Source organism: Oratosquilla oratoria, chromosome 43 (genome assembly GCF_046742065.1).
Source record: "Oratosquilla oratoria isolate Oo_2021 chromosome 43, ASM4674206v1, whole genome shotgun sequence".
NCBI classification, from domain to species: Eukaryota; Metazoa; Arthropoda; class Malacostraca; order Stomatopoda; family Squillidae; genus Oratosquilla; species Oratosquilla oratoria.
Genome location: NC_134819.1, coordinates 6,197,069 through 6,212,834, shown reverse-complemented (window position 1 = coordinate 6,212,834; position 15,766 = coordinate 6,197,069). Strand labels below are relative to the sequence as shown.

Sequence of the window (15,766 nt, the reverse complement as noted above, 5' to 3'; positions counted from 1 at the left end):
ATTCTTTTTCATAGGAATCAACCCCCTCCCCCTTTTGACATTAAGAACCTTTTAGTATTACCTTACAGTAACAATCTTTCTCAAGTTCTTCATTTACTTAAAACATGGAATATCAAAGTAGCTTTTAATAACCCATGTACTTTTGAGAAACTAATAATTAAGAATTCTCCCGCTGATTCTGATGGCTCCATCTACAAAATCCCTTGCAGAGATTGTAAAAAGTATTACATTGGACAAACGGGCAAAGAACTATCAAGTAGAATTAAACAACATAAATATAGTGTTATAACAGCACAATAATCCAATGCTCTATTTGTCCACATGAAAAATTTCAATCATTGTATTAATTGGACTAATGCCTCTGGTATAATTTCTTGTAATTCATTTGGCAATAGAAACATAATAGAAAGTAGTATTGAGAAAAATTCTGAAGGTTCTAATCTTGATATCAGTAATGGCCTTTATACATACATATACATATACCAAGGCTTTTTTCCCCCTTACAAGGGAGGTAGCCAAAAAGGGAAAGGCATAAAATCATTTCCACCCATTCCATCCCTGAATACACTCCACACCCCTCCACCCTCCCTCTTATCTGAGCACCTCCTGGATGATGGGTCATCCCTGCACCTTGTCCACTGCCCTGATTAAGAAGCAGTGTCGCAAGACACAGCACATCCACAGCAAGGCCGCTTCATTAAATCGGCGACCCCCCTCTACGTCCCCCCATTGCATAAAATGAGAGGACGGGGAGAAATCCCTTCGGGCTGCGTCAAATTTTGCTCACACATACTACCTAACCCCCCATCCCCACGCCCATTCTACCTCATGCAATCACAACATCATCCATATACAACCATTCTCCATTCACCCCTGTCTTCTGTCCTCTCCCGTCCTTCCTCAACAGACATTCCCCTCTTCCCCAAAGCCCCCTTCACCCCATCCACCCACCTCATCCTAGGACGTCCCCTCATATTCACTCCTTCCACATCTGCCTTCCATACCTCTTTTACTAGTCTTTCTTCACTCATTCTTTCCATGTGTCCAAACCATCCTAATATTCTTTCATCAACCCTATCTCCCAGCTCCTTTTCCACCCCTGTTCTCCTCCTCACCTCCTCATTTCTCACTCTATCTAGCCTAGTAACCCCCATCATACTTCTCAGACACCTTATCTCAAACACATTCAAACTCCTCTCTTTTTCTCTTATGTTCCATGTTTCTGCCCCATACAGTGGTGTTGGCACAATCACTCCTTCATACAGTCTCATCTTAGCATCCATTCCCAAATGTCTATTCCTCATTACAATCTTCAATCCACCAAGGCATTTACTCGCTTCTCTCAATCTACATTCTACCTCCACCTTCACTCCACTTTTTCCTGCCACATTTGCACCCAAGTATCTAAAACTATCCACTTCCTCCAGTCACTCTCCCTTAATGCTCACTTCCAGTCTATGGTCTGTATAGATTAGATAAATTTATGTTTAAGAAAAATTTTAATCAGGTTGTATGTAACCAAAATTAATTTGGTGAATTGTGCTGTTCTCTAGATTTCTTTTTTATTGATGACTTTGTGTACTAAGATTTGCTCTTTTTCAATTGTGACTTCCTGTACTTTGCCAGTTCCTTTACCTAGTGTATAATCTTGTGTCATCTTGCACTATGCCAGTTCCTTTCCTAGTGTTTAATCTTGTGACATCTCATACTAAGCCAGTTCCTTTCCTAGTGCATAATCTTGTTATTTTTAAGCCTCTTTGTAACACAACATTTTTCTGTATTCCCCTGAAGATATGAATTACACGAGAGCGCTTAGGAATTACTGTTTTCTTCCGATTTCCTTATTAGTTACCAGCAAAATTTGTGGATCACGTGTGGTTTTTTGTGATCTTTCTGCATATACATATATGTGTATATATATATATATATATATATATATATGTGTGTGTGTGTGTGTGTGTGTGTGTGTGTGTGTGTGTGTGTGTGTGTGTGTGTGTGTGTGTGTGTGTGTGTGTGTGTGTGTGTGTGTGTGTGTGTGTGTGTGTGACTAGAATCACCAGTGACGGTGATGTCGATCAAATAATTCCGACTGTTGTCCCCAGATTCGAACCGAGACTCGTGAAATCACGGAGCCATCGCTCTGCCAACTGAGCTAACGGGCCTATAAAATCCTTCAACCTGGGAGTTAATCTATTCCCGAGGAACTAAGTCGACTGCTAACTGCCGCCCGTACTTAATTCTACAGATAACCAAGACCAACTTGTAGCTCGTGGCTAAGCTAGTATGTTTCCTTGATGGACTTATCGTCGTTGTCATACCTGAATAGAATCATCAGTGACGGTGATGTCGATTAAATAATTCAGACTGTCGTCCCCGGATTTGAACCGAAACTCATGAAATCACGGAGCCATCGCTCTACCAACTGAGCTAACGGGGCTATAAAATTCTCCAACCTGGGAGCTAATCTACTCTCGAGGAACCAAGTCGACTGCTAACTACCGTCCGTACTTAATTTTACAGAGAACGAAGACCAATAGAGAATCATGAAATCACGGTTAATCACGACGATAAGTCCATCAAGGAAACGCACCAGCTTTACCACGAGCTACAAGTTGGTCTTGGCTCTCTGTAAAATTAAGTACGGGCGGCAGTTAGCAGTCGACTTAGTTCCTCGGGAGTAGATTAACTCCCAGGGTGGATAATTTTATAGGCTTGTTAGCTCAGTTGGCAGAGCAATGGCTCCGATATTTCACGAGTCTTGGTTCGAATTCGGGGACGACAGTCGGAATTATTATGTATATATATATATATATATATTTGTGTGTGTGTATTTGTATGTAATATATATATATATATATATATATATATATATGTATATATATATACGTGTGTATACATATACATATACATATACATATGGATATACATATACATATACATATACTTTTATATTTCGGCAGCAGGATTTCCTGTAGACAGGTTTCATTGAAGAAAATAGCAATTGATGCATTGATGATCTTCTTTTGTAGAGTTTCAATACGTCTATCTATAGACTTGGCTTCAGGAGGTAAGTTTGCTATCGCTGGTCCAAAGGACATGATTCAAACTCAGAAGGGAGAAGGGTAGTGTTTTACTGGAGCTTGACGTTTCGTACACAGTGTACATTTTCAAAAGCAATGACAAAGGTCAGAATACATAGACTTATATACTAAAAGAGAGGATCATAGTGAACATAAAGAGAACCAATAGGAAATTGTGGTGTGAGGGAACCTATGGGATAACAGAACGCCGTATATGGGTCAGCCAATCAGGGGCTTGGAATGATGCGTCAGGGAGTAGGGGTCATCAGTCGCGTATTAGACTTCGGGCGAAGCACATCTCTCCTAGCGGACGGTATGACCATGAATTCCTTTGACTGAAGGTTCATGGTGGGCATCTTGTCTCGTATGAGGAGGGCCTCGAGGTTCTGTAGCCGTCTTTTATCTTGGGCCTGTCCTATGATTTTAGTGTTTTCAGCCATGGTCTGTCTGGTAAGAGTAGTGTTGTGGTGAGATTCTGTGTGTGTCTTAGGTGTACCATTTTGTAAGTGTAATGTAATTCTTCTTGAGAGTTTAGTTGTACAGTATCCTATGTATGAAGAATGAAGGGTCCCTCTTGTTCTCATTTTCTCAATCCATCACTTTCCCTTCCAATTTCTCTCTCTCCCTTCTAAAAGGACACTTTGGAATGGAAATTATTTACTCTCCAGTATATTACATAACATTTGGAAAGCATTCTGACAGTCTTTTTTGAATATTATTATTGGAATTCAGGATTCTAAATGATATCACAATTTCTCAAACAGCTTTATTTTCCAATTAATCTACACTAATCCATATATTATGATTTTGTATAAAACAATACAGCATTTCAACATCTAAATATTGTTCTCATATTTATAAAATATACAAATCTGAGTTCTTACACACGCGCAGACTCTGAAACCTCATCGAAGAACAGAGCACCAATCGAGGCCATTGTCTAAAACAGACTCGACATGACGTCATGGTAACGCCATCGTACGAGGCTTAAGTCTATCATTTATGATCCGCTGTCAACTGCACAATTACTCACATGGCTCTCTCTCTCTCTCTCTCTCTCTCTCTCTCTCTCTCTCTCTCTCTCTCTCTCACACACACACACACACACACACACACACACACATGCACACACATACACACACACACACACACACACACACACACACACAATCACACACACACACACACACACACACACACACACAAACACACACACACACACACACAAACACACACACACACACACACACACACACACACACACACACACACACACACACACACACACACACACACACACACACACACACACACACACATACACTCTCTCTCTTTCTCTCTCGTACATAGTTTGCAACTCATGGTTACCGTCACACTCTCCCCGCTTATCTATATCACTTTATTTGAATAATCTGACATTTGCCTCTGATTGTACTTTGACCAAATTGCCACTCTTGTCACTCTCGTGTTACACTTGTTTTTTTCTTTTCCACGACACATTCCGTGTCTTTAAGTTTGCTTTATTCACAGAATTGATGTACTGGTCTCACTTTTCCTTTGTCTTGCTCGGCATAGTCATAGAGGCTTAGACCAAGCGTATGGAGTGGAAGGTAACCTTATATTTTCCCAGAGATCTATTAGTTTCTGCGGATCAATCACGTATGTTATTTGTTTTCGTGAAGAAGATTGAAAAGAATGTTAAAAAAAAAGTCCCATACCAACAGGATTAATATGTTAACAAAACGTTCACTTTTGATTTTTTTATTTATTTTTTTGTAGTTGTTGGTTTTCGTTTCTCTCTTCGAGCGAACCGGAGGGAGTAAGTCCACGAATCGGGGAATTCACGATAAAAAAAGTATATATTTTTCTCCGGAAATGTCTTTGTTTGGACAGATAATACGTTTTCCCCACTTCTTTGTTTTATGTTCCTCTCACAACGACTGCCTGTAACGGGAAAGTTTTTCACGTAGATTTGAATGTACCCTTCCGGGTTCAGACGACATGACGTCGTCTCGAGAAGTTGGCGCGAAAAGTACGTTTTGTTTTCATCGTCTCCTCTTGAAGCACTATATTCCACCGGAACATAGGTTTCCGCCTATTTCTAACCACCACACTCGACAAGGTATCACCATACCACTGGATTCAATACTCACACCCTAGAATCCACCAACAACTGGCGACCATTTCATAAAAAGAACAGCACGGAATATTCCACACTTCGACGATACCTCCTTCAGGAGAACGTAAGTTCTTTACTCGAAGTGCCTTCAGAACCTTGAAGCCTGGAAGTTCGTCCTGTGTACCATGTCCCTAGTCCAAGAATAAACCACCTTTTAACATCCCGACGTTTTACATACAAGCACGATTACTGGGAAAACTTGACATTTCAGTTTTATAGTTCTTCTCTGTCCTTTCGAAGTTTTCATCTCCTGTATACATTTACTACGTTGTCTCTTTTTCCGAATAGCTGCTGCTGGCTGTCGTAGTCGTGGTGGAGGTTGTGGTGTTGGTGTTTGTGGCGGTAGTGATGAGCCCTGACGTCAAAAGAGGAAGCGAGAGGAGAGAGAGGAAGAGAAAGAAGAAGAGCGAGAGAGAAGGAAGCGGGAAGAACCGGAGGACATCCCCGGTGTTACAGACTATACAACATGCGAGGCTTACCACTGCAGAGAAAGGAAGGAGGGGCGAAGGAAAGGTGGCGGCGGCATAACTTAAGTTAAAGAGAAGAATTATGACTAAAAGCGGGAATAAGGATGAAATGAAAGTGAGAGAAATGATGGAATGAAAAGAATGGAGAAAAGAAGAAATTCTCCAATGAAAGCTGTGGAGATGGTGATGGTGGCTGGTGTGGTGGTGGTGAAAATGATGATGATAGCTATGGTAGTGGTGAAGATTCTTGCCATGATGAGGGCTGGTGTAGTGGTGGAGAGAAGAGGCTGTGCTCAAGCCCCCCTGTTGAATGGCAGCTTCATTCTCCCCTGCAAGTAAACAAGAAGAGCGAATAGACAAAAATGAGCGTTTTCGAAGTAGAAACTGTGAAATAACTTGACTTGGGTGAAGCCATTTATTTGCTGTGGCGTTCAGAAGGGAAAAGCATTTTTCTCTCACCGGGAAAAGATGCTGTAGGACATTTGTAAAAGGTATTTTGGTTCACAAAAGGGAAATGTTCTAATATATATATATATATATATATATATATATATATATATATATATATATATATATATATATTCAAACGTAAAGTTGAATAAACATGTGTGTAGAAATATATAAGCAGATATATATAGTATAAGATACCCCTGTGCACATGAGTATAAGGCAATGTACACGCACAGTTACCTTCATATGTCAAGCCACAATAAACATATAATGACAATACTGTTATTCCATTACTGGGTTGTTAAATGTTTGTTAAATATTTAAGAATCAAGAACAATATTATTGTCAATGCATATTGACTATATGGGTGACCCTTAGCTATGGTTTGTGAGCTTCAAGGAATCTGTTCAGAGTGTAGCATACGTCGTGATTTAATACTAGCCATTCTATCCCCCTCCTATTCCCTCTAAATTCATCTCTCTCTCTCTCTCTCTCTCTCTCTCTCTCTCTCTCTCTCTCTCTCTCTCTCTCTCTCTCTCTCTCTCTCTCTCTCTCTCTCTCTTTCTTTCTTTCTCTCTCTCTCTCTAATTTCTCATCTGTGTGATTTTTTTTTATTATCATTCTATAGTAAGGGAAGCTGTATAGTACAACAAGTATAACATTTTAGGATTACAACAACGATTTGAATAAATTCTATGACACTTGGCAACGCTTTTACCCTATGTTACTACGCCGAGGTATCATAGGTGGGACAGGTGGGATGTGATGGGTATTCGTTGTTATAATCGTTACCTTAAAAAGCGATGCTCATTGTACTATACAGCTTCCTTTAATATATACAGAATGAAAAAATCAATAGCACATACATGGGAAATGAGAGAGAAAGAGACTATGTTGATAACACAAAGTATGCCACACCATGCACGGAGCCCTTGGAGCGCATAGACTATGATATATAGTGTAGCGTATACAAAGATTACGTTTACTTTCGAATATCTTAATCAGTTTTGAATAATATTTAGTCAATTTGTATTTGTGTACAAAGTGTAAATAGGAACTGTTTGTGGGACTAAAATCATACAAGAATCACGTTCAGGTGTTAAATTTTTCCTTCACTCTACAGCTGAACGCAGGATTTGATGGAACATCTGGGAATGTACATAAATTTCTTTCTACAATTGAAAATAGAACACAGGTTAAGATTCTTTTATCCGGATAATCGAAAACCCAAAATTAAAAAATCCTCAAATCCTTAACTTTTTGTTGATATCAAGTTGATAGTTTTGTTATTATTTTTGTCTTTTTCAATATCTCAGCTGTCTACACTGCGGCACTCTTTATATTGAAGTTTTGTTTTGCCACTTTTTTCAACAGTGGCAAAATCTCTCTTTTGGTAGTGTGTCAACTGTTTGTTGGACTGTGTTAAATTTGGGTTCTGTCCTCCGAATGACGTCTAATAGGAATATTTTTTTCGTATACTTCTACCTTCTATAAAGAAGATAATAAAATCTAGGTTAACTATCAGCTCCACATGTAGGAAAAAAAACGCGTCGTTTACAGTGTTTGTTTTGATACAACAGCTGTGATTTACCTCAGATGGTAAATGACTGACATGCCTGGGTACAAGACACTACTAATATATATATATATATATATATATATATATATAATATATATATATATATATATATATATATATATATTCTATTCCTATTATCGGTCATCATTATCATCTTAAGCTACATGTACTAGCCCAAGAGTTACAAGAAAATCTTGTGTCAAAGTACATACACGCGGAAACACACACATGAGGTGGTAAGGCGACCCCTCTTTCATCTATATTCACAGATAATTGTCCAATTTAGAAATTCACGGAATTCTAAAATGTTCATTAGTATTCCGGCATATGTCAGAGAGGAAACTTCGTCCCCAATATGGAAGACCTCCGAATTCTAGAATTTTCCAAGAGAGAGAACTATCCGTGTCCGGAGAGAGTGGAAAGAAATTGTGGATCCTGTTGACTTACCTTTCTGTACGTGGACGAGAACGGTGGCAGGGTGTGACCCTGGCGGTACGCACGAGTACATGCCAGAGTCCCCGTGGCCCACCGCAGACACCAAAAGACGAGCTGTAGACTGGCTCTTGTCCTTGTCCACCTGTAGGATAAAAGGCAACATAGATTTAGCTTCGAGCCAAATGGATCCATGCTGGCTACTTGCACATATCATGTGGAAGTAACCAAGATACAATAAGAGTGGAACACTTGCAAAATCAGAGGCGGTTTGATATTTGATTACAAAGAGTGGCTATCACATATACGACTTCATCCTGCGTGGTATACTACAAGACTGACGGCCTAGCCTCTTGGGAAGTATACAGCCTCTTTAACTCACCTCACCAGTGTGCATTAGTCTGGTTCGGTTGTAAATAGTTTGGATTTTAAGGTTTGTTGGACTGGTTGAGGTTGGACGTTCATTAGATGCTAGTCTATTCGTCGTGGCCATAGTAATCAGGCAACTGCATTGAAATGTAACATTGGTATATTGAACCATTGATGGCTTACCGAAGATGGCATAAAGGTGCAACTTAAACAATGTTTTTGTACTTTTCGGGTCTCTTGTATGTGGAAGGAATGCTAAACACTGCCCCACGCTATATATGTATATGTGTACATAACATGCAAACGTATACATTTATATGCAAATGTATACGTATATATACATACTTGTAGGTTCAGCTTCTACGTATTTTTTTGTACTCAGTATTTTACGATTGTGTTATTAGCATATCTAAAGTCCACTTCATACTTGGTTAAATCTCGTTAACTGTTGTGGGTTCGTTTGAGCAGAAAAGAACTTTGGTTATAAAAATTTTGTTTTTTGAATCTCCAAGTGTCAAAATACCTTTGTGTCATGTATTGAGAAAGTGAATGTCGAATCAAGAAAAGCTGAGATATAATAAAAATATTGGACACATTGTTGACATGTTATTAGGGATGTTTAGAATATTGTAGGTGAAGTCTTCTTCTAGGTATTCAAATTTACTACAGTTGACGAGAATCGCCCCCATGTAAAGCGACCTTAAAGAAAGAAAGAAAGAAAGAAAGAAAGAAAGAAAAAGAGTCCGGAACGACTCTCCTTTGGTCTTTGGGGGAGAAAAGTGGAGGGACTCGCTGATGGTCCCTGGGACGGGTCACATGTCCATTCAATTCGTAATTCGAAGATCACTTGTTGCGGGATGAGGTTCCGAATCCAACACTGACATCATCCATGCTTGAAACATATCTGTACACACTGGCGAAAGTAAAAATTTATAGAAGAACGTTGACCTCCTTCAGAACACCTGCGGTCGGGCCTTCCCACGTCATATTTCTTTGGCCCAAAAGCGAACCGGTTGCCAGTGAGTGAGAGAGACATTTTCGAAAAGCCTTCTTCCATCAGTCAAAAACAAAGGCGAAGTGGAGAAAAACTATAATAAATGCTTGCAGGAGGCCTTGTACAGAGCCCCCGGAGCGTGTGGTTGGAAATATACGAAGTAAAAGGTAAAAGGTAATTCCCTATTTTTGAAAGTAAAAGGCAAGCCTTCACCAAAGAAGTAGCTTTACGTTGTTGTTGTTGTTTTTCAATTATTTTATTTTTTCATTTATTGTGAAAACAGAAGAAACATCTAAGCTAGATAATCATTGCTATACATTTCAGTGATTTATCATATATTGCAAAGGCGAAACAGACCAACAAGAGACCCTTTGGTTCATAGCAAGGTCGTATTTTAAAGATGAAAGGGAAAGCTGATGTGGAGGTCTCACTAAATTTGTTTTTCTTTTTATTAGAAGTATCTAAAAGCCGAATAAAATCGCACAGCGTTAGGCAGAAGAAAATGTATAAAGAGAGAGATCATGAAGTCAAGGGAGTTCGAAGTCATCAGTTATCGGTCTTCCTGTAAAGTGGGCCCTACACGATGAATATTATTACTGTACAATATTATTGACGGTGTAGGAAAAGTATTGAAGAGATACACATGTTTGGCCTGTATATTTAATATTTTCCATATGTTGTGTCATTTTTCAATAACATCTCTACATTGTCAGTAATATTGTACAATACGGGATACTGCGCAATAATATTTATCTTGTAGGATCCGCTTAACAAAGAACTAAAGGAGATTAACCCAGGAGGCACTTGGCTGTGGTCGAAGTTCTTCCCTTTCCTTGCTGACCGGGATTAACCTTTGAAGGTTGTGACCTACTTACAAAGTTTAGTTGAACACCATTCGGTTTTGTTCAACAGGGTAACGAGCCCAATTGTGAACAGAAGTGAGATGCACGGTGCAATAGTGGGTAATTTACCCTAAGACTTTGCTCGAGCCACCCGTCCCTTGCAACCAGCTGCCTAATCTCGTATTTACATATTGTAACTGCACAGCTGTAACAAGACAACCATTAAATTTCCATCGTTGAGACCGGTTAACCTTTCCAAGTTAACTTTTTCAGCTTCTCAAGCGTTAACCAGTTAAGATTTCTCACCTCTATCCCCTGCCTCTGCTCTGAAGTTTCTTCTTTTTATTCATCAGATGTTATAAGTTAACCTTTTCCTCTTTAATGACCTTTTTAACTTCTAATGTTGATAAAGTTAACCTTCTTGTGTTTGAAATGAGCCCTACATGATCAAATTATTGCGTAATATTCCGTATTGTACAATATTATCGACAATGTCGGGATGATATTGAAAAGCCACGCGTGTTTGGGCTATAGCTTGATGTCTTTAATATATTGTATAATTTTTCAATATTGATCGTGTAAGGTCCGCTTTATACGTGACTTCCTTTCTCTTATACAGCGTCTGTATTACATCCAACCTGCTTTAGCCTCTTCTTCTTCGGGGCTCCTATGCATAAGCCGATAATCATTATGCAGTCTGGAGTTTCTCCCTCCAACCAACCAACCCCAACACTCCTAAGCCCTCGAAGATATTCCTTTCCTCATTCTTTTCCTGTGTCTGTTACTGTCGCTCTCCCTCTTTCCTCTTCTCATTTCCCTCCTTTGTCTTTTCATCCTCCTTTAAACTTATTTTCTTCCTCTTTCTGTTTCATTTTCTTCTTCCTGTATTTGTTCTTAATCCCTCTTCTTCAATGTTTCTTTCTTTTTCTTTCTCTTCTTCATCTCCAACTCATCCCCCCCATGTCCTTCGACCGCATCTGCAATCCTCCTTTCTTCTATTTCTCCCTATGCACCTCTTTTTTCATGTTCGCCTTCTCTTTGCCATCCCACTAACGTATTCAATTCTTTCCATCCTCCACTCAAAAACCACCCGTCTACTCGTCCACCGAAACTCCCTTCCCCCAACTTCCTCAAGTCTTCCCCCAACAGCTGCTTTTGCTTCTTCTACTTTACCGTGAACTCCGTAACGGGAGAAATTGTATTTACCGGAGGAGGAGGAGGAGTAGGAGGAGGAGAAGGAGGAGGAGGAGGAAGAGGAGGAGGAGGAGGAGGAGGAGGAGGAGGAGGAGGAGGAGGAGGCAACATTCCAGTATGAAACCCTCTGGAGCAGTGCTTACATTATGTTACTAGTATAATAGGACTATATGGTAGTGCTCGTTCTGCCACTAGTAGTAATACAATGATTTTTACTGATACTATTAAATATAATAGGAATAGTTGTTGCTATTAGTACTACTAGGGATGACAGTAATTGTAGGTGCAGTAACAAAAGTACTAGTACTATTACTACAAATACCTATTATCATTGCTCTTTTTACAAATTATAGTAGTACTTGTAACGGTACTACTAACGGTAGCTGTAAATATAACGGCACCTGTAATAGTTATGTTAAATGTACCTGTACTCGTAACATTAACATTAATAGTATCGGTACCATTACTGGTACCATTACCGTCGCCAGTACTATTGCCGCCACTAGTACCATTACCGTTAATGTTATTAGTACCGTTAATATTACGAGTAAAGGTAATGCTACCAGTAAACTTACATTCGCCAATACCATTGCCTTTAACGTAACTAATACCGTTAACAATACTAGTAACGGTGCAAGTAACGTTAACGTGTCAGTACAATTACCATCACCGTTACTGTCACCGGAACCGTTACCGTAAATACTACGATTACCATTACTAGTATCGTTAACGTCACAAGTATTGGTAACTGCACTAGTAACGTTAACGATAATAGTAACGGTAACGATGCTAGTTACATTAATGGTATTATTAGATTCAACAGTACAAGTAACGCTAAAGGTAACAATGCCCGTACCAGTAATTGTACCGTTACCGTGGCTATTAACATTGCCGTTCACACTACTATTACCGTGAACGATACTAGTACCGTTAATATTACCAGTAACGTTAACAATACTAGAAGCGGTAACAGTACTAATAACGGTAACGGTACTTGTAACGATATTGGTACTAACAACTTTAACGGTACTATTAACGTTAAGGTTACTAGTAAAGTTAACGGTACTAGTAACGTTGATATTACTGTACTATTGTCGGTACCATTACTAGTACACAGGCATCGGTAATGGTATTAGTAAAGTTAATGGTACTAATAACGTTAATGGTATTGGTAACATTAGCGGTACTAGTATCGGTACCATTACCAATACCGTTACCATCACTATTACCATTGCCGTTAGAAGTATCATTACCAGTAATGTTATTTATACCGTAAACATTACTAATAACAGTAACGGTACTAGGAACGTTAACAAAATTAGTAACGTCAATGCTACTAGTAAATTTAACGGTACTAGTAAGGTTCATGGTACTAGTATCGCTAACATTAATAGTTTCAGTATCATTACCCTTAACGTAATACCGTTAACATTATAAATAACGGTAATAGATACTAGTAACGTTAATGGTATTTGTAACGTTAACGGTACTAGTTACGTTAATGGTATAGATAGCGTTCACGGTGCTAGTACCCTTACTGTCGCCAGTACCATTGTCGTTAAAGTTACTAGTACCGTTAACATTACTAATAACGGTAATGGAGTTAGTCACGTTAGCGGTATTAGTAACGTTAACGAAACTAGTAAAATTAACGATACAATTAGCGCTAACGATACTAGTGTCTTTACCATTACTATTACCGTTACCAGTACCATTGCCATTAACATTACTAGTACCGTTACCATTACTAATAGTAGTAATCGAACTAGAAGCGTTAACAAAATTAGTAACGTTATTGGTGCGGTGCTACTAACGTTAATGGTGCTAGTTACATTGGTACTAGTAACATTAAAGTTACCAGTAAAGCTAACGGTACAATTACTTGTAACATTACCGTCCCTAGTAACATTACCGTTACTATTACCATACACGTTAACATAAACGATACTTGTAACTTTAATGGTACTAGTTACGATACTCATACTAGTAACGTTAACTTAGTAACGGCAATGGCAATAGTAATGGTAACGGGATCAGCGTATTTTTTAGCATCCTTACTAGCTACCTGTTTCATTATTGTGATAAGTATCGTTAATCATATATCTATCGTCACCATTATTGTAAGTAGTATTACACTACTAGTAATAATACTAGCCATTATAAAGTTACTAAATATCATCAACGATAGTATTACTATTAAATTTACTAGTAGCGTAACAGTTAAAATTGCAATACTAGTTCTGGTACTGCTAATAGAAAATATTGGTAGTAATAGAATCCGTAATAGTACTAGTACTATTGCTAGTTGCACGTGTAATTACCTGTTATCATTATTACTATCTAGGAAACAAAAACTAAAAAACAAAAAGAAAAAAAGAAAAAAGTTTATCACTGACCTCGACTTTGACTCCTCCTCTGGGCGAGTTGTAGTCCATAACTGTGTTGCCATGGTACCAGTAGATGACAGTGGGCGGGGCTTGAGCCTGTGACGTCACGACACACGTCAGTGTGAGGGAGGAGCCTTCTTCGATAAACAACTCCCGAGCACCCAAGATCTCTACTCGAAGTTTTCCTGGCGTTTCACAGAGAAACAGGTGAATGTTAGTTCGAGATGTGCGACATGAAGAAAAACGTAATCTATGGAAAGAGCATAGGCCTATATATACAAATATGTACCTTATAATTCCTAATATGAAAACATTCATATATCTCCTTATATAGCAGTTGTGTGTGTGTGTGTGTGTGTGTGTGTGTGTGTGTGTGTGTGTGTGTGTGTGTGTGTGTGTGTGTGTGTGTGTGTGTGTGTGTGTGTGTGTGTGTGTGTGTGTGTGTGTGTGTGTGTGTGTGTGTGTGTGTGTGTGTGTGTGTGTGTGTGTGTGTGTGTGTGTGTGTGTGTGTGTGTGTGTGTGTGTGTGTGTGTGTGTGTGTGTGTGTGTGTGCGCATTTACCTAGTTGTATTTTGCGGGAGAAGAGCGTATGTGTGTGTGTGTGTGCCTGTGTGTGTGTACCTGTGTGTGTGCGTGTATTAATGAACCCTGTACCTCCCTTGGGTGTGGTTAATCCCTTCAATGCAGTGACACACGTAAATATAAATCTATTTTCTCCTTAGAGGCGGGTTTTATATAGTTAAGAACAAGATTTTAACCTGAAAGGAATCGAAACCCTATCTTTAGCAGGAGTCTAGCTTGCTTTGCTGCATAAAATCTCGTGTTCTGAGACTGAATAAAAATTAAAATGTCCGTAGCCATGTTGATAATATGAAGCTACTCAACAGCGAAAGGTTTTTGGGGACGAGTAAGATAATTAAAAAAGTGGAAAAAATTTGTTGACCAAATGCAACCACACACCACCGCAGGATATTAGAAAATAGTTTTTTTTTTTTTTTTTTTTTTTGCTGAGAACACATTACTTTATCATACAAAATCAAGCCACCATTCCCAGAAACTTTCGTTCACGCCATTCAGTAACAACTTTACTTGGACCAACCTTTTATAAAGAAAAAATTATGCACGAAATTTTAGTCCTCATTTTCTTCCCTGGATGATACTGAACTAAAAATGGCTGTATTTTTTTTTCTTCGTTCAGATTTCATTTACATAATTATACAAGCCATATATCATGTATGGAGCACTTAGTGGTTCAACCGCCTCGATGCGCTAAGCTGATGTGTTCAATGTGTTCAGTGAAAAAAAAATCAATCTTTCATTTTATTTCTTTCACCAGCCAAAGCGCAAACTGAGGTGCAGGAGACACAGGCAACGCAGCACAGAGCTAAAATAAAGTACAATTTGAACTTTTCTCTCACGTGAAATGCTCCTCAACATATCAAGTAAGAGAGAAGTTCAAACTGTACCTCAATTCAGCAGCAAGAAGTCTGCTATCGTTCTGTGCTGCGTTGCCTGTTTCGCCCGCGTTTCAGTTTGAACTGAGATATTGAATGGTCTACGGGAGATATTGTTCAATTGAACAAAACTCTTCATAGAGCACTTGTTTGAGCTGTCCTGACTACTCCCTTCGCGATAACTAGGTCCACATACAATCATTCTAGATGTTGTCAGTCGATTCTATTACTCAAAGGTAAACCCTATAATGAAAATCTAAAGTGTTTAAGCCCCGGTCTTACGTTGAAGATTCTCGTCAAATATTGTGAATTTGAAAAGTTAGAACACGACTTCGCTTA

General features: G+C 38.9%; 1 protein-coding gene across 1 annotated transcript in view; it reads right to left on the bottom strand.

Moving 5' to 3' along the window:
• Positions 1–3,268: 3,268 nt before the first annotated feature.
• The window catches only part of LOC143022053 (uncharacterized), a 736,903-nt gene continuing 724,405 nt past the window's right edge, over positions 3,269–15,766 (bottom strand). The window contains exons 7-9 of the mRNA XM_076179990.1: positions 13,983–14,158; positions 8,203–8,332; positions 3,269–6,055 (exon numbers count right to left, since the gene is read on the bottom strand). Coding sequence (XP_076036105.1) covers positions 5,523–6,055; positions 8,203–8,332; positions 13,983–14,158 — 839 coding nt within the window. The 3' untranslated portion in view covers positions 3,269–5,522. The remainder of the gene's footprint in view (positions 6,056–8,202; positions 8,333–13,982; positions 14,159–15,766) is intronic.